At 35.1% G+C, this 18,713-nt stretch overlaps 2 protein-coding genes across 3 annotated transcripts; one reads left to right on the forward strand and one right to left on the reverse strand.

Annotated features, from left to right (window-relative positions):
- The first annotated feature begins 9,222 nt into the window (after positions 1-9,222).
- Positions 9,223-14,278, forward strand: LOC125201813 (DNA replication licensing factor MCM4). Of its 2 annotated transcripts, none has more exons than XM_048100069.2 (18): positions 9,223-9,356; positions 9,582-10,217; positions 10,316-10,444; positions 10,546-10,627; positions 10,792-10,924; positions 11,015-11,086; positions 11,184-11,309; positions 11,385-11,498; positions 11,576-11,788; positions 11,868-11,966; positions 12,273-12,433; positions 12,715-12,811; positions 12,897-13,058; positions 13,202-13,282; positions 13,365-13,443; positions 13,636-13,772; positions 13,858-13,914; positions 14,009-14,278. In XM_048100069.2, exons 1-18 carry the CDS (start codon positions 9,329-9,331, stop codon positions 14,081-14,083), a joined length of 2,481 nt encoding a protein of 826 aa, XP_047956026.1. In that variant the 5' UTR covers positions 9,223-9,328; the 3' UTR covers positions 14,084-14,278. The 2 variants fall into 2 exon arrangements, with proteins under 2 accessions (XP_047956026.1, XP_047956027.1); XM_048100070.2 differs by having other exon boundaries at positions 11,868-11,945.
- On the reverse strand, positions 14,188-15,449 carry LOC125201814 (E3 ubiquitin-protein ligase RSL1-like). The gene is made up of 2 exons (XM_048100071.2): positions 14,664-15,449; positions 14,188-14,593 (listed from the first exon to the last, which is right to left on the reverse strand). Exons 1-2 carry the CDS (start codon positions 15,305-15,307, stop codon positions 14,407-14,409), a joined length of 831 nt encoding a protein of 276 aa, XP_047956028.1. The 5' UTR covers positions 15,308-15,449; the 3' UTR covers positions 14,188-14,406.
- Between the last annotated feature and the right edge of the window lie 3,264 nt (positions 15,450-18,713).

An 18,713-nucleotide genomic window follows, 5' to 3' on the forward strand; every position in this document is an offset into this window, starting at 1 on the left:
GAATGCATTATACACTGATATTCGTACATTACATAAATTGCGAAATACAACACAGCAGCGGCGTAAAATAACAAAACCCTAAACCATAACGCATGAGACTTTTCGCCTAATCAACATAATAAACCCTAGCCACCAATGCCATTTTAAACCCTATTGGATTAAATTATGCTTATGAAGTACATTCAAAACAAGAATCATATCAGAAATTATGTTCATTATATGCTATACATCGTACATTACAGATAAGAAAAATGCATTATACACTAATATTCGAACATTAAATATATCGCGAAATACCACACAGTAATGACTCAAAATAATAAAACCCTAAACCATAATACATGAGACTTGTCGCCTAAGCAACATAATAAACCCTAACCACCAAAGAGTACTTAACCCTAGTGGATTAAATTACACTAGCGACGTACATTCAAACGTCAAATTCATGGAACGAATTAGTAATGAACAAAACGTCAACGAAACGAAAACAAAAGAATGGCTTCCATTGTTGAAGAAAACATCAGATTCAAGTACGTAAATTACCTTCTTCCATTGTTGAAGAAAATGTCAAGGAAACACGACTTCTCCAATAAAACCGAAATTGTAAGATGATGAACTGCACGATAACAATTCGAAATTAAGAAGAAGAATAACGCCGAGGGAGCGATGAACTGCACGATAAGAATTCGGAATTAAAAGAAGAAGAAAACCGATGGAGCTTCAATGGAGAATATTAGAAGAATAAAAGATGGAAGAGAAGACAGATTGATTGTATCGTAGAAAATAAAGTCTGAAATCTTTTGATGGAGAAAATCAAGCTACTTACCATAACTAAATCAAATGTGAAAGACAATAAGACCCTTTTCGATTATTTTAATGAATATAATTTAATTAATCAGGCTCTATTTTGGGCCATTAGATCTTTAAATTGAATGGTCAAGATTAAAAAGGATAATAGAACATTAAAGCAAAAAAGGATATGAATACTGTTAGAGTTTGTATACTAGAAATCACCTTTCGAGTGATTGAATACTGTTAAAACTCTTATTTTATTTTCCAAATGAATAAACAGATTATTTTTGTCATAATGTTGTTATGTTTTACATTTAATGGATGTTTATTGCATATTTAAATGTATAAGTAACTTAACAAAGTCTAAGTCTTTGTTTTAGTAGACCGGTTGTGGGCGTCATTCACTTTAAGGTAACACGGTCAGTTCTAAACAAAGAAAAAGAATAATTTCACAACCTAGATAGGCTTAGACTACCTATCGTGAAAGGTTGCAATGTCAGTCCGATTATTTCTAAGCCTTACTGAAATAAGATGACGTTGGTGTGGTATAGCACTGAATGGATCTAACAGCGAGACAGTCTTTATGCTATCTACTGAAAGACAAGGTCTCGTAAATTATTTCTCAATCAATGTACGTTGGCATTGAGCATACGGTATTGATTATGCACTACTTTGACTTACCAAATGATGCGGGTTTTTCGCAACCCAATAAGCCTGGTATATTGGGTAGTGGTGATTAATATCTAGCGATGCTAGGATTGCTATTATGTTGAATCGTGCGCGAGGTGAGTCTCGTTTGATAACATCCTCAAGAGAAGGTTGAAATAAGGTTTTATTATTCGGAACCTAGCTAGTTGGAGTTTAATCACTCCATGAATAATAAATAAGATTTTCTTGTTGAGTCCTCTCTTGGAATAAATAAGATATTAATTAATTAAGTCCATAGCAGATAATAATTAATTAATGGATGTTTTCATCTTAAGCGCGGGAAATAAATATAAAGTATTGGAAACCCGAAGTACTTATAATTTCGAATTTGGATGGGGAGTGCAGTATTACTTCTGTAGTGGAGGAGCTCATATCCAAAGCCTTCCATAGATCCCTGTTAGGGCCCAATATGTGACTTATTATAAATAGGAGAATAAAGGAGACAGAAAACATACTTATTTTTCTCTAAAATTTTCGCCCCCCCTATTCTTCTTCTCCGAGGGAAAGGATTTCTGTCTTCTCTATTTAAGTCCTAGTGTGCTGGTGAGATCAGCCCACCCTGATATCAGTTCACAGTCCGGGAACCAGTCAGAAGATCCGTGGTTTTGTACTAAAGATCTTCACGAGGAGAAGGCGCTAGCTATCTTCGATTCTTTGGAGAATCATCAAGGTATAATGGCTAAACCTTAGAACAGCATGTTTTAGGTTTCAATTAATTTAAAGCATGTTATTTTTTGAGTTATGAGCATGATACATGTGATAATTACGCGAATAGAATTTGTCTAAATAATCCGCTAAATAGATCTGAATTATTATGTAATTGATTTATGCATGCGCTTCCACTGTCAACCCCTTCAAATACATCCCTATATATTTTATATATATATATACACATATATATATATATATATATATATGTATATATATATATATATATATTGTATTAAAATGACAACACCTTAATATGTCACCATACCACCAATATCAGCCCTAGGATGTGGAAATCAGACGGTTCATAGTCTGCCACATGGCAGGCGAAATTATATTTAAAAAAAATTAAAAAGGGCAGTTACGGAATTAACAATTCTGGCTTTATTTTCCATCTTTCATTCACGATCTTTTTCCTTTTTTTCTTCCATCAAATCTCATATGATATTCATCGTGATGATGAAGATAAATATTGAATTCACTCATCTCATTCAATCTCTCTCTAATTAGTCGTTCAATTATTCAATCTCACATCCATTCTTAGTTCCAACGAATCTGGTTCACGATTTTGCATTTTGCTTCTACCAAATCAATTCGCTTGCAATTTGTTCTTCAATTTTTATTTGTTATAGACGATATGACATGCGATTCGATTCTCAGTTTTGATTTGGATGTTTTTCAAGAAGGTGAGCAATTACTTGTTGTAGACAACAAATTGTTTTGATTTTGGATGATTATTTCTTAGATCTATTACGAAATTACATGTTGCAAACCATCGGTTTAGTTTTTACTTTTACATGAATTTAGTGATTATTTTTTCATCTGAAATTAGTTTTGATTTTGAAACTTAGTTATATTGACTCTGATGGTGTTTAGAAATTGAGTACTCGTTGAATTTATGATGTATTCTTATATGTGATTCTTATGATTTTATGTCAATACTCTGTTTCTGAACCTAGTCTTCTATATGTATTAGATATTGCAGGTTTATGTATTAAATATTGCAGATCACCTAATTGTTATTTGCATTCACTTGTATTTGAACTAATTCAAATTTTGAAGGAGGCGAAGGAAGATGTTGGCACGTGTTGGAGGTGCGGTATAAGAGCTCACCGCAACGGCTGGGTGACACCTGCAGGCTATGGTCGATTGAAGTTTATTTGTCCTTATTTCCCTAATTGTAATCTCACCTCCTATACTTATTTTTTTATTGTCAAGCGTACTAAATATTCATCGTGTTATTCACACAAAATGTCACTTCTATGTTCTATGCATAAACTTTCACTCGATTTAATTATCTCAATTCACAAGTTAATAGTAGAGTGAACTACAAAATTGATCTCTACGTAGGATAAGTCGAACGCTAGAGGTACTCATATTTAAAAAAATGCATTGTAAGCCTCTACGTATAGTATAATATCATTTCAGATCCTTTTTCACTATTTTGAGTCTTTTATACCCTTTTCCCCTCACTTTTAACCTAAATGTAATTCCGAGGATGTTTTAGTCATTTTCATTTTTATTACTATGTACTATGTTTATTTTTAATTAAATATTACTTTCATTTAATCCACAAATATTGTAAATTTAATTAAATTGATAAGTTAAAATACTTATCAAACTAAAATAGAAACATAAATCATTCTTATGATAACTATTAAAAAGAAGTAAAATATTTTAGTTAAACTAAAATAAATCCTAATTTCTCAATTAGGTTAATATTAAAATTAAATAGAAGATGTTTAACTAAAATATCAAACATAAATCCTAATATTAAGACAATCCATCTTCTATTTAGTTTAACTAAAATAAAATAACATAAATTATTTTAATTTATCAATCTAATTAAATTTATAATATTTATGGAATAAATGAAAATTATATTTTAATATAAAATAAACATAATACATAATAATAAAAATGAAAAAGACTAAAATAACCTTGAAATTACATTTAGGTTAAAAGTGGGAGAAAAGGGTATAAAAGACTCAAAATAGTGAAAAAGAGTCTGAAAATAAAATACAGTGGAGATAAAATACATTCAGTGGAGATAAAATAAAATAAAGATTAATGATTATTTGTCAATTAATACATGATTTATCAGTACTTTGTAATTTTCTAATGATTGAAAATTGAAAATTGAAAATTTCAGTTTTCGGTAAACTAAAAGAGTGATATAATTGCAGCATCTGAAAAGTGTTGCAAAAATGAATATGACAAGTAACCCAGAAAATAGAGATCGGAATCAAATTTGAACTATTTCTTTTATGAAGGAAAAGAAAAAAGCAAGTTAGATCTTCACTGAAAAAAGCAAGTTTTTCACCCGGTTAAAAAAGTTCCCCTCTGCCCTCTTTCAGAATAAATAAAAAGCTAAACTTTTAAAATTTGACTGAAGCAGGATAAAATTGTGATACAAAGTAAGACAAGGTGAAAATGGAAAATAAAAGGGTAAAAACCAAATTGGCAGCGAGGAATATAAGACCCGGAAATGGAATACCCATGCAGTACGGTTATTTGTTTAAAAAGTACTCCCTCCGTCCCAAGATAAGTGACCTACTTCTTTTGGGCACGAGATTTAAGGAATGATATTTATATAAGTTAAAGTGGAGAGAGTAAAGTATGAGAGAGGGAAAAGTAGAGGAGAGAAGAGAGAATAAAGTAGGTGGAGAATAAAGTAAGAGAGATGACTTTTTGCTAAAAATAGAAATAGGTCACTTATAGTGGGACACCCCAGAAAGAAATACGAGTCACTTATCTTGGGACGGAGGGAGTAGTAATTTTTAATCTAAATAACAAAAATGAAATATTTTTTGTTTGGTACTAGCATATTTGTTTCAAGGTATGAGAAATGAAAATTAGTTTTAATTAATAAAAATAGATTAGACAGAAAAAGTATGCAAGTGAAAAGGGTACATGAATTGTGTGTGATATAAATAATGGAAGAGTATGTTATCTATTTAGTTTTTTAAAAGGTGAAATATATTTTTTCAAAAAGTAACATATTGCAGAGGAAAATAAAAGTAAGTACGTGTTAAAAGTAAATGATTTTTTAAAATAAAATAATAATATAAAATGCATTCCAAAACAGTAATAATAAAATAATTTTTTCATATTGCATCTATTTAAATCCAAAATAAATATAGTTGTACAGAGATCAATCAGCTAGAACCTAGAACTATGCAAACTAGCTAGAATAACTTGTTAATTTTAAAAAGTTAACTAGAAATTTTATACTACCTCCGTGCCACATTAAATCTCACGTTTAGTATGGTCCATGGACACGAGTTTTAAGAAATATAAATAAAAGTAGGTTGAATAAATTAGTAAATTATAGGTCTCACTTAGAGCATCTCCAAAGGGAAAATATATATTGAGAAGGTATATTTCTCATTTACATTCTCAAAAAGGTTATTATATCTTATTAAAAATTAGAGTGAACTATATAAATGGTACCTGATCTTTCACTTTCGCACATAAATGAAATCTGATCTTTATTTTATATCGTTTCTGGTACCCCATGACAAAAATAACCATAGGTACCAAACATGTGATTTTTTTGTTATGAAGGATATTTTTGGAAATCTCAGTTAAATAGAACCAAATATGTGACTTTCTTCATTTTTTTATTTCTTATTCTTTATTTTCTTCTTTCATTTTAGTATTTTATCTTCCTTTCTTCTTTCTTTTTTCCCCTTAGTTTATGTTTCCTCTTTTTTCCTTTCTCTTCTTTTTCTTCTTTCTTTTTAGTGTTTTATACATACATCTAATTACACTCATAATATAAATCAATAACAAAACAACTAATTAAATTAATTATTTAAAATAATTAAATCAATTGAATATTTTAAATTGAATTATTTATTCTCATTTTAGGGTTGAAACACCTAACTAAAAATATTCAACTCTTTATCATTATGAATATAATTCACAATTTTAAATTTTGATTAAGACTATATTGATTAGTTATTACTCCCTTTGTCCGCTAATAGGAGTCCCGTTTTTCCATTTTGGTCCGTCTGCGAATATGAGTCCCGGTTGATAATTACTATAAATAGTAAAGAGATCTCACATTCTACCAACTCACTCTACTCACATATCATTTAAAACTAATATATACAAGTGAGACTCTTATTCCATTAACTTTCTTTCACCCACTTTTCTTAACATTTCTTAAAACCCGTGCCAGATAGGAATGAGACTCCTATTCACGGACGGAGGGAGTAATTTAATATAAAATAATTATTATTGTTTATTAATTACTACTAATTTTTACTATTATAGCAATAATATTATCACTCCATAATAATTAAATATAATTATAACTATAATTATAATTAAGTATATTTAAATAATATTAAAAAATAAATTAATTATTAATTATAACATCAAAATAATGATATTAATATTGATTAATAGTAATAGTATAAAGAGTGAGGAGAATAAGAGAAGATATTATAATATCACTTTTGATACTAGTTTTGTCAATATCCAGAATATCCTTTATGACATAAATGGAAAAATGAATTTGTTTAGAGGTTATTTTGGGGTAAAAATTGCATCAGGTACCAAAAATGTGATTTATAGGTACCGACAATAATATAAAATAAAGATCAAATACCATTTATGTGCGAAAGTGAAAGATCATGTACCATTTACGCAGTTCACTCAAGAGTAAATGCCTCCAAGGAATGAAGGTAAATTAAAAAAGGGAAACAAAAATAACTAACTTTTTACCTTTTCTATCGATAAGAGGTAAAGATATCTTCTCAAAATGAAAGAAGGTAGTATAATACCTCCCCAAATGCCATTTCCATTGGAGTATGAAATTTTATGAAGAAGAGGTAAATATGGTAGTTATTTTTCTTTACCTTTCCGTTTACCATTTTTCTTGAAGATGCTCTTATATATATATTAATTTTATAATAAAATGTTAGTAAAATTGGTTAGTGGAACGTGGGATCCACTTATAAATGGTAAAAGTGAAATATGACTCTTATTATGGAACGAGTAGAAATGGCAAAATGTGACAATTATGGGACGGAGGTAGTAATTTAATAAATTTCAACGCAAGTACCAATTAACATGCCAACCCAAAAATCGAATTAGTTCAACTGACATTTCTATGTCATGAAGCTTATATTGCTCGTAAAAAAATCATCAATTTTACTAGCAGTACATTTTTTTTCCGACAAATTTGGTCTAATATATAGCCCGGTGGGCTAGATGCGAATAAGTTAGACATGTAAAATTCATTCGTTCCATAAAAATAGATTTTCTAATTTTGTCTGCATCATAAAAGTAGTTTGTTTTTTTTTATTTTCTTTCTCTCTAATATATTATCTCATTCTTTATTAACAACATTCTAATTATTTTTTATTTCTATCTATCTTACTTTATGAACTGTGCATTAAAACATGTATGTCATCTCAAAAATTTTTGTTTTTATGGGACCAATGGCGTATATAACCTCATTTGGATGGCCGGTGTAGACTGGTAAAATTTTAAAAGCCCAATAGTCTAGGTAGACCAACACGACCTGCTTCTCTAGACAACTCTACGGTCGTTGTCAAATCAACTGATATATTTTTCATTCGTAAAAATGTCATTAACTAAGTCTAAGCCTCAAAGTCAAAAAAATACAAATAACTAACTTTTATAGATTCATATTTTATCCGTCCAATAAAAATATGTGCACTTTCAATATTTGTCCGTCTCATAAATATTTGAGCATTTTCAATTATGAAAAGTTGTCTCTAACTCATTACCCATATATAATTTTATTTACAATTTATACCTTTATAACTCATCATTATAACTTAATAAACATTAATAATAATGAGTTTCACTATTCACTTTCACTATTTTAACTATTCTTCTTTTGCTCTCTTACTTATCAATTGTGCATTAAATTCCGTGATATTTTATATGTACATATTTTTATGGGACGGGGGGAGTATGATATTATTCGTCCAAGTACTAATATATTTTTGCGATTTAATACAATATTGTTTATCGTCTTCGGTAGATAGAATGATATTTTAATTTTTAAACATGTGACTTTAAGTGTGGGATTGAAAAAGAAAATGTATCAATTGAAGCGTGAAAATTGTATCGAGGGATGATCTGAACTTGTAAAATTATTCCTAGTTGGATCGCAGACAATGGTAACTTTATGATTGTGTGATTACTTGTAATTCTTTTATTGTTACTTGCTAGTGGTAATGGTGTTTCACTTATTTAATTTTTATGACACACAATGAGAAATTAGGCGGCCAAAACACCTTTAATCACCAATAATGTCAGTTTTACTAGCAGTGTCTCAATCATCGGTATGCAAAACTTTGGACAATTCGATCTAGTTTAAATATTGCCCAACCTAACTAAATCGACCTGAAATTCGATGTAATAACTCGAATAACATGTCTAATTGTGTAGAAGTATATGATTCGTTGATCATGATTTTGCTAATGATTACAGTAGGCAAATTTCGTTTAGTCCAATGAGACGTTAAGTCAACTGGCCAGCCTAATCATGTGGTGGGGCTCAAAATATGCTATCGGAATATAATTCAATATATATGCATCCCAATCCCACCTTTTGAATGGAGTACAAGATAGGAGTACTTATTTAGTAAAATTATTGATAAAAATAAAATGATAGAAAAATATAATTAAATATTTTGATAAGGAGAATAAAGAAAGAGAATAAATTCTAGAGTGTCTATCTGAGTTGAGTTGAGACAAAGAAAAAAACGGAATGTGACCATCTTGAAATAAGATAAAGTGAGTATTAAGCATAATAATGATTTCATTCCAAGTGCATGAACTAATTTTCATCAAATAATTCTGGTTTCATGGTCAAGTGCTTATCTTCCTAAGACTCTTCCAGACTCTCCTTATACAAATTTTGATTTCAAAGAAGAATATAGGAGTGATACAAATATAGCTCTGGTCCAAATTAAAAAATAGGCCCAATAGTGAAGTATAAAGCCCAAACGTGCCCCCTTCTCACCATCAATTTTCCCGCCAATTTTCTGCAAACAACTATGCCATTTCCCTCGCCCTAACCGCTCTCTCTCTCTCATCTCTTTCTCTCACTATCATTTCAGTATACCTAGATCATGGCTTCTCCTGTCAACACGCCTGACGGTATGGTTACAATCGCTAATTTATAACTTTTCCATATTCTATCTGCAGTGTGTTGAATTCCGAGGTCATAAATCTCTTTAGATGTTTGTTTTACTTTGATTCACGAATTATTAAGCTTAATTTCACTAATAACGGAGTTAGGGTTCGCCCTTGCATTCGTGACGTTATGTCTACTGGAATACTAATTTCTTGAATTTGGGCGGTAATTTCTTTAATCGTCTTCAGATGCGTGGCCGAATAGCCCAGTCAGTAACACAGTATCATCTCCCGGTGGCCGCTCGCGCCGGAAACGCGGTCGTGATTCCAGCTATGCTACGCCTTCGCCGCTGCCATCAGGCTCACGTGCCAGAACACCCGTGGCAACTCCAACGCCGGCTAGTAATGCTAGACGCCGTGGCAGAGGTAGGCGACCGTCGGCCACCCCGACTGCTTCTGCCACGCCAAGCTGGAGTGATGATGTGCCGCCGTCTTCAGATGTTGGTGAGGGGAATGAGGACGAGGCTCCGGCAGTGTACGTTTGGGGCACGAATATCAGTGTGCAAGATGTTAATGCGGCAATTTTGAGGTTCTTGAGGCATTTTAGGGAAGATCCTCAGCAAATTGAGGGGAAATATATGAGAATGATTAATCATGTGATTGAAATGGAGGGTGATTCGCTTGATGTCGATGCACACGATGTGTATGATTATGATAGTGACCTGTATACGAAGATGGTTAGGTATCCTCTTGAGGTGTTAGCTATATTTGATATGGTATTGATGGACATGGTGGGGAGGATCAATCCTTTATTTGAGAAGCACATACAAGCCAGGATATTTAATCTTAAGAGTTCAATTTCAATGAGAAATCTGAACCCCTCTGGTTAGTGTTGACATCTGTAGTGTCTCTTAAAGTTACTTTATCTTTCCCTTTCATTATGGATGATCAATTAGTGTTTTGTTATTTACTCTGTTTGCCAGATGTTGAAAAGATGATTTCTTTGAAAGGGATGATCATTCGTTGTAGCTCTGTTATACCTGAGATTAGAGAAGCCATATTTAGATGCCTGGTCTGTGGTTATTACTCTGACCCAATTGTTGTTGAAAGAGGTAATTGCTTGCTAAGGCCTTTCCATTATTCATACGATGCATGTAATTTCTGATCCTGTAGATTCATTGGATTCCCAGTTTCTAACTTTTGGATCTACCAGGAAGAATCAATGAGCCGACAGTGTGTGCAAAGCAAGAATGTCTCTCCAGGAACTCCATGACCCTCGTTCATAATAGGTGCAGGTGAGTATCAAACTTGTTTGTAACTGGTTGGGTAGTTTTTGCATGACAAAATACTATTGAAATCACCAGCAGTTAAAATGGTTGAAGCTCAACATTTTTTCTTACTTGTTCTTAATCTTTCTTTGCTAACTGACTTCTTTTTTGCTTGTACGTATGGAACAAAGATTTGCTGATAAGCAAGTAGTGAGAGTCCAAGAGACTCCAGATGACATCCCGGATGGAGGAACGCCACACACTGTAACATTGTTAATGCATGACAAGTTGGTTGATGCTGGCAAGCCCGGTGACAGGGTAGAGGTGAGGTCACATGCAATTATATTCTCAATGTTGATATTATAGTATAGCATCATATTGTAACATGGTATGGGGTGCTATTGTTTCTGTTAGGTTACCGGAATATACAGGGCTATGAGTGTTAGAGTTGGTCAGACACAGAGGACAGTGAAGTCAATTTTCAAGGTATGCACTTTTATTTTTGTCATGTAAGCCATTGTTTTGAATGTCATCACTTTTGTGCATAAAGTATTTACGTGAATAATGAGTTCTTTTGTTTCAGACTTACATTGATTGTCTTCATCTAAAGACGACGGATAAGTCAAGAATGGATGTACAGGATCCAATGGAAACTGAAAATGAAGCAAGCACTGGGGACGATGATTCAACTCAGAAATCTGAAATCAATGTACTTTAAATTCCTTACTTGCAATGAAGTGTTAATATTGTTCTCTTGAGGATAATATTTTCTGGAATATTGCAGGTGGAGCAATTAAAAGAACTATCGAAACAGCCTGATATATATGAAAAATTGACTAGGTCTTTGGCGCCAAACATATGGGAGTTGGATGACGTAAAGAGAGGCCTTCTTTGCCAGGTGCCTTATACAACAACATAAGTTTGGTGATAAATGTGTTTATCAGTATATTATTTCTCATTATGTTTGGTCCTCAGCTTTTTGGAGGGAATGCATTGAAGTTGCCATCTGGTGCTAGCTTCAGAGGTGATATAAATATTCTCCTTGTTGGAGATCCTGGAACCAGTAAATCGCAGCTTCTCCAGTACATTCATAAGCTCTCTCCTCGTGGTATTTACACTAGTGGGAGAGGAAGCTCTGCTGTGGGGCTAACTGCTTATGTGGCCAAGGATCCTGAGACTGGTGAAACCGTGAGTAAATTTCATGAACAATGATCCCATATTCATTAACTCTGGAAGATTTGAACTTCACACAAATATGATTGTGTAGGTCCTAGAGAGTGGAGCCTTGGTTTTGAGTGATAGAGGCATATGTTGCATCGATGAATTCGACAAAATGTCTGACAATGTAAGGAGCATGTTACACGAGGTCTGAATCAAGTACATTTTCTTTTATTGTGTTCATGCTCATAAACTTATCCTACAGCAATAATACTCTGTATAAACCAAAAATCGGGATTTCACCCGGGCATTATTCAACAATGTTACTGCTGTTTTCCAATGTAAGCAAAATTTGCATGACCTTCCTCCTAATATTTTAGCAAAAATCATTTAGACCACGTTCCCCAACTACTGATGCAATAATGAGAAAGGGGTAACATGTATTAGGTGTAGATGAATTTTGCTTTAGGTAGGCTTGGAGGATTTCTGAACTCACTAAAGCTTTTACCATCAGGTGATGGAGCAGCAAACTGTTTCAATTGCGAAGGCTGGAATAATTGCTTCCCTAAATGCAAGAACTTCAGTGCTGGCTTGTGCCAACCCAATTGGTTCACGCTATAACCCTCGCTTGTCAGTGATTGAAAATATCCACCTTCCTCCTACTTTATTGTCTAGGTAAGGGCTTTCTACATGTTATTCGCAGTTACTATTTCAAGATTATTATTTATGAACTCCTGGAAACAAATCCTAACAATTTCAGTAGCACAGTTGATTGTTTATGACTCATTTATACAAGACAAGATATTGTCCTCTCTTTTCAGTGGTTACTTTCATTTTCAGAATTCATAGGATTTATGGGGATATGTGGAAGGATCTTAGCTTTCCATTGAATTAATTTAATAACTTGCCATATTGATATAAAAACTATGTACATTTGACTTGCATTTGTTTTCCAGGTTTGATTTGATCTATTTGATTCTTGACAAGGCTGATGAGGAGACAGATAGGCGTCTGGCGAAGCACATTGTGGCATTACACTTCGAAAATCCTAATGTTTGAACCTTTTTCTCTTTCATATTTTTCTGAATATTTTTTTGGAGACTTGTATTTATTCGTCCTAGTTTTGCCTTTCAATCAGAGTTCCCAGCATGATGTCATTGACTTGCCAACTTTGACTGCTTATGTAAACTATGCACGAAAACATATACACCCACAATTATCAGATGAAGCTGCAGAGGAGTTGACAAGAGGGTATGTTGAGATGAGAAAAAGAGGAAATTTCCCAGGAAGCAGCAAAAAGGTCATATACTGTATTAACATTTTTTAAGATCCTTAGCTGATTTGGATATTTAGTCTGTTTCCTGGTGTTAGGAGATAATGAGAATATAATTCAGGGTTTAAGGAATCAATGATTTTAGGTTTTTAATTGTTTTATGAATACAGGTCATAACTGCAACCCCAAGGCAAATTGAAAGTTTGATACGCCTCAGTGAGGGCTTGGCCCGGATTCGTTTGTCAGAATTGGTTGGTCAAGCTCTCTTTAGTAATCCTGGTTCGAACTTCAAGTGCTTGATGATTTACCAAGATTATGCACTTGAACATGCAGGTTGAGAAGTCGGATGTAATCGAGGCTTTTAGGCTTCTCGAAGTGGCAATGCAACAGTCTGCAACAGACCATTCGACCGGTAATAGTTGTATTCCCATTTCTGATTCTTCATTTTGGTTTTGCCTTCTTCCCCATCACATAAGGTTATTCAGTCAAAGGCCGACTTATATTAATTTCAAGAAAGTAACACCACAGTAGTTGGATGTTAAATTCAGATTCACTATCTTGGCTCTTTTCACCAGTATTGAAGCATTGATTATCATGAGAACAGGAACCATTGATATGGACCTGATAACGACTGGAGTATCCGCAAGTGAAAGAATGAGGCGGGAGAATCTGGTGTCGTCCACGCGCAGCCTCATTCTGGACAAGTTGACAATCGGAGGGTCGTCTGCTCGCTTGATGGAGGTTTGTGAAATTTCAGATTCATATTAAATACTTCAAGTTAAGGTTAGATGGTCTTGGCTGATTTGTTGAGAATTGTAATGTGCAGTTACTGGAAGAGTTGAAGAAGCAGAATCAGAGTGGTGCTGAGGTGCACCTTAGTGATGTGAGTCCCGTTCCCTCATCCCTCTCTATATGTTATGCATTCATTCATGGCTTGTATGAAAGCAAAGCAATTAACATTTTGTGTGTTTTGGCAGCTTCGAACTGCATTGTCGACTCTTTCAGCTGAAGGCTTGCTCGTTGTTCAAGGTGACTCTGTTAAGAGAATTTAGAATGTTGGTATGTAAGTACAGAGTTTGAGGAGTTCGGTTTGTAATCATTTGTTTCTGAATGTTAGTATAAAAAAATATCCTTAGTAGGCATCAAAAGTAAGGGCTGCCTCCAAAACGGTTTAACATTATCGTATCATCAACTAAACCGATGAACTCAACAAAGGACAAATAATGAATACCCGTTGTTGAATGTTACTACTACTACTATACTAAAGTAGCAAGCTGTATTCAACATTCAGTAACTATAAGAGAAGAGGGGGGATGAACTCATGTTCATACATAGCTAGCAATAAAGCGTCAGGTCCATGTCTATATTTGAAGATTTATTTGTTGATTCGTTTGTGTTTCTTGATTCCCCACAACGAGAAAAGAAGCGCAACATTGAGGAAGAGGATGAGTATACAGATTCTGTAGCACCAAACACGGCAATGCCGCAGAGAAGCGGTCATGCAACGGCACCACGGCTTGTCAACCAGCACTTGACACCGGTAGCAAAAATCGCTCCCACATCTGTATCAGTGAATTCAATACTAGTTTGCCTATGTGTGTGTGTTTATGAATTGAAAGAGAGAGAAGTAACCTGCATCTAATAATAGGGCAGCCCTCCATGAGCTCGACGAAATGCCTGCAGCGCGGGCACCTCCTCCACTTATTCTGCTCCACCAGAATCCCAAACGCCACGTCACCCCCATCCCTGTCCTCCACGCTCTCCTCGCACGTGAATCCCGCGTGCCAACTCCCCTTGCACTCGAAGCAGAACATCTCCTTGCAGTTAGGGCACTTCGATTTTCCCGCCACCTCGCCGCACTCGTTCACGATCAGCTCGTTGCACCTCACATTAGGGCAATAGCACCTCTCCACCCCTGCGATCGCCGACTCGCACAGCACGTCGCACCACCGCACGAGCAGCGCCGCCCCGACCACCTCCGCGCACTCCAGCGGCAACAGCTCGTGGCGGCAGCCGACGGCGGGGCATCTCACGCGCCCGGAGTTGTGGTCCTCCACCTCCACGCGGATGTACTTGGCCACGCAGTCGGTGCAGAATGGGTGGTGGCACTTGTCGCCGTTGCGGAACTTTTTCTCGGATTTCGGCGCCGGCTCCACGCAGATTTCACAGGTGAATTCGCTGCTCTCGTCTTCGGATTCTTCTCCTCCTAGCTCTTGCTGTTCATGTTGATTTTGAGGTGGTTCGATTTGGGGGGATTTTGGCAATGAGTTTCCCATTTTTTTTTGTTCGGTTAGGTAATTGTTTGAACTGAATTGAGTATAGATGATTTAGTGATCGAAGATTTGGCAACAGAGTGATGAATTGGGTAACAAAAAAAAGGCGAAGAATCAGTAAAACTGAAAAAGTGGGCAATGACTCTAAACTGTGAAACGGTCTAAAATACGAGTCCATTTAGGTAATGCCGTTTTAATTTTTACTTTTGCATGCGTTTCTATTTTATTAGTAATTTATTATCATCATAATAATTCATATGCAACTTTTCCAAAGTTGATTGAGGCATATTCGTACGTGTCATCCCAAGATATTTGGAAGCAGGGATAATAAGATACTAGGTATGGAAAATAATACATCGTTGATTGAGATCATATATTTATATACTCCTAACTGTGGTGCTTTAATTCAACTTTACTAAAGCGACATTTTTTGGAGTTAGAGCATCATCCACAGTAGTGTGCACCTCCCAATAGCCTAACACTAGGTTATTCCAAAAATACCTCGTGTTACGTCATTAGGACATTTCACTACACTGCCACATTACTAGGATATCCCAGTGCACAATAGTAGTCTAGCACTAAGACTGGCCGACGTCCTAGCAAATAAAAAAAATTGAAAAATGAAATGCAAAGTTATAAATATTGAGCATAAATAATAAAAAAATAAAAAAATCGGGACGGTCGTGCTCTTATCTAGGTATGTCAGTGTAGCCCGCAACCCGTGGGCTGGTCCGAATAGCCCACAAAATTCATAGGGTTAGGGTCGGAAATTTCTAGCCCCGAAAAAATTAAAACCCGATTAGCCCACACCCGATTAACCCGCAATCCTTTAGGGTCAGACCCGAAAACCCGATAAAATATCTATTATTCAATATTTTTACTCCTAATTCGACACTTCATTGATTAATTTTATAATATAGATATCTAAAAAATAACTTTCAATTTTATATTAAATATACAAATCATATATTGAACTTTTATTAATATAAAAATTGATAAATAAATTAAAATTTTCAAATTCACTAAAAAAATATTTAAAGTTCTAAAACATGCATTAAAATTTTTAAAAATATCTCAAATATTAGTATTTGATCATGTTTATGATTATGTTTAAGCATATATCTCAAATTTATCATAATTAGATATTTTAAATTTTATAAGGATTACTATTTTTCACCATTATTTATTAGAATGATCGCATGTTAATATTACCGGTAGCAACCATTAACCCGGTGGGCTAGCCCGAAACCCGAGATTTTAGGGTTAGGGTTGAACTTTTATAACCCGAAAAAATCATAAACCGATTAGCCCGCACCAGATTGACCCGCAACCTGAGCGGGTTGGCCCGGAACCTGATGGGCCAACCCGATTGACATCTCTACTCTTATCTGCGCAATAGTAGACACGAGATAACACGTCCGATTTCGGGCATGGACAAGAGCTCGTCCTACCTCTTGTCCGCTATTGTGCGCGGACACCCCCACGGACTAACCGCTAGTCCTACCTCTTCTCCACTCCTGCATATGCTCTTAAAGATATATTATGAATTTCATGATACACGGGCGTTGATCTAGCCACGAAGTTGGGCATAAACCCACAATTATTTTTAAACATTTAAAAGTTCTCCATCTTATCCATGACAAACCTTGTCATAGATCTCCTCTTCATCCCCTGTCTTTGTCTGACAAGAACTCCACCATGTTTACCAGTACCAAGCAATGCTTGACTGTCTTTGTCTGACAAGAACTCCACCATGTTTACCAGCTCCAAGCAATGCTTGAACTATGAAGCTGGCAAAGCCTTGGTCAACATATCGGCTGCATTCTCCTCAGTCGAAACTTTTGAGACTTTCACAACACCCTTCTCAATTTCATCTCTCACGAAGTGAAGTCGCACGTCAATGTGCTTGCTTCTCTCGTGATACATTTGGTGTTTTGCCAGACATATGGCGCTATTGCTGTAGCAAAGGACAGTCACACATCTCTGTTCGAACCCAAAATCAGTTAGTATCCCCCTGAGCCACATACTTTCCTTCACTGCCTCAGCCAACGCAATATATTCTGCCTCGGTTGTTGAGAGAGCTGCAACCGATTGGAGATTTGACTTCCAGCTTATGGCCGAGCCAAACAAGGTGAACAGATAACCTGATTGAGACTTCTTGTTGTCTCTGTTTGCTGCATAGTCGGAGTTGAAATACCCTATCAAAAAATTCTCCTAGTCGAAGTCAGACTTCTTGTAAAGAATTCCCCAACTAGTCGAACCCTTTATGTATTTGAGTATCCACTTGAAGGCTATCTAGTGTTGTCTTCCATAATTGGACATATCTCTGCTAGCAACACTAACTGAATGTGCAACATCAGGTCTCAAGCATATCATGCTATACATGATACTCCCAACAATATTAGAGTATGGTATCATGCTCATCTCAGTTCTCTCATCATCATTTTCTGGGCACTGCTCCATAGATAGCTTAAAGTGCTGAGCAAAAGGAACATTCACATCCTTAGCATTTTCAATCTGGAACTTTTTAAGCAGCCTATTCACATACTCAGTTTGCTGCAACCTCAACTCTCCTTTTACTCTGTCCCTAGTGATATCCATACCCATGATCCGCATAGCATCTCCAAGTTCTTTCATCTCAAAATCCCTTCTGAGATCAGCTTTGATGTCAGCTATCACTCCCTTGTCTACATCAGCTATGAGCATGTCGTCGACATAAAGTGGCAGATAAGTTGTTGTTTTCCCATCTCTCTCTTTAATATAAATGCAGCTATCATACAAGGATCTCCTAAAACCAGATTTGATCATATGATCAAACCTTTTATACCACTGACGGCTGCTCTGTTTGAGACCGTAGAGGCTCTTCTTCAATCGGGATACCTTTTCCTCACTTCCTAGAACAGTGAACCCTTCAAGCTGTGACATCAATATGGTCTCTTCGAGCTCACCATGTAGGAAAGCTGGTTTTACATCCAACTGTTGAAGTTCCCAGTTGTTGTATACCACTATAGCCAGTAGCATTCTTATTGAAGTATGCTTGACAACAAGAGAGAAAATCTCATTAAAATCAATGCCCTCTTGCTGAGTGAAACCTTTTGCCACCAACCTTGCTTTAAATCTGACTTTGTTTATGCCATCAAACTCTATCTTCTTTTTGAATATCCATTTACAACTTATGAACTTCTGCAATCCCAGATTATCTACAAGTATCCAAGTATTGTTCTTGAGTAAGGATTGTATTTCCTCATTCATAGTTGCAATCCACTTACTCCTCTCAGGACTCTTCATTGCTTCTTTGTGTGATGATGACTCTGAATACTCAAGGCTCTCAGCAATGCACAAAAGCAAATGAAAAAAGTTCATAATCACTAAATCTGGATGGGACTCTTCCCTATCTCCTTACTCTATC

This window comes from Salvia hispanica, chromosome 2, assembly GCF_029641045.1.
Source record: "Salvia hispanica isolate PSC_SH4W2 chromosome 2, Shi_PSC_v1, whole genome shotgun sequence".
Classification (NCBI taxonomy): domain Eukaryota; kingdom Viridiplantae; phylum Streptophyta; class Magnoliopsida; order Lamiales; family Lamiaceae; genus Salvia; species Salvia hispanica.

Coding starts and splice junctions, on each gene's coding strand:
- LOC125201813 (XM_048100069.2), top strand. CDS start 9,329: ATGGCTTCTCCTGTCAACACGCCTGACG. Junction 10,218..10,315: donor GAGAAATCTGAACCCCTCTG/GTTAGTGTTGAC, acceptor TCTGTTTGCCAG/ATGTTGAAAAGATGATTTCT. Junction 10,925..11,014: donor AGCCCGGTGACAGGGTAGAG/GTGAGGTCACAT, acceptor TGTTTCTGTTAG/GTTACCGGAATATACAGGGC.
- LOC125201814 (XM_048100071.2), bottom strand. CDS start 15,307: ATGGGAAACTCATTGCCAAAATCCCCCCAAATCGAACCACCTCAAAAT. Junction 14,594..14,663: donor TGCCCTATTATTAGATGCAG/GTTACTTCTCTC, acceptor TCACTGATACAG/ATGTGGGAGCGATTTTTGCT.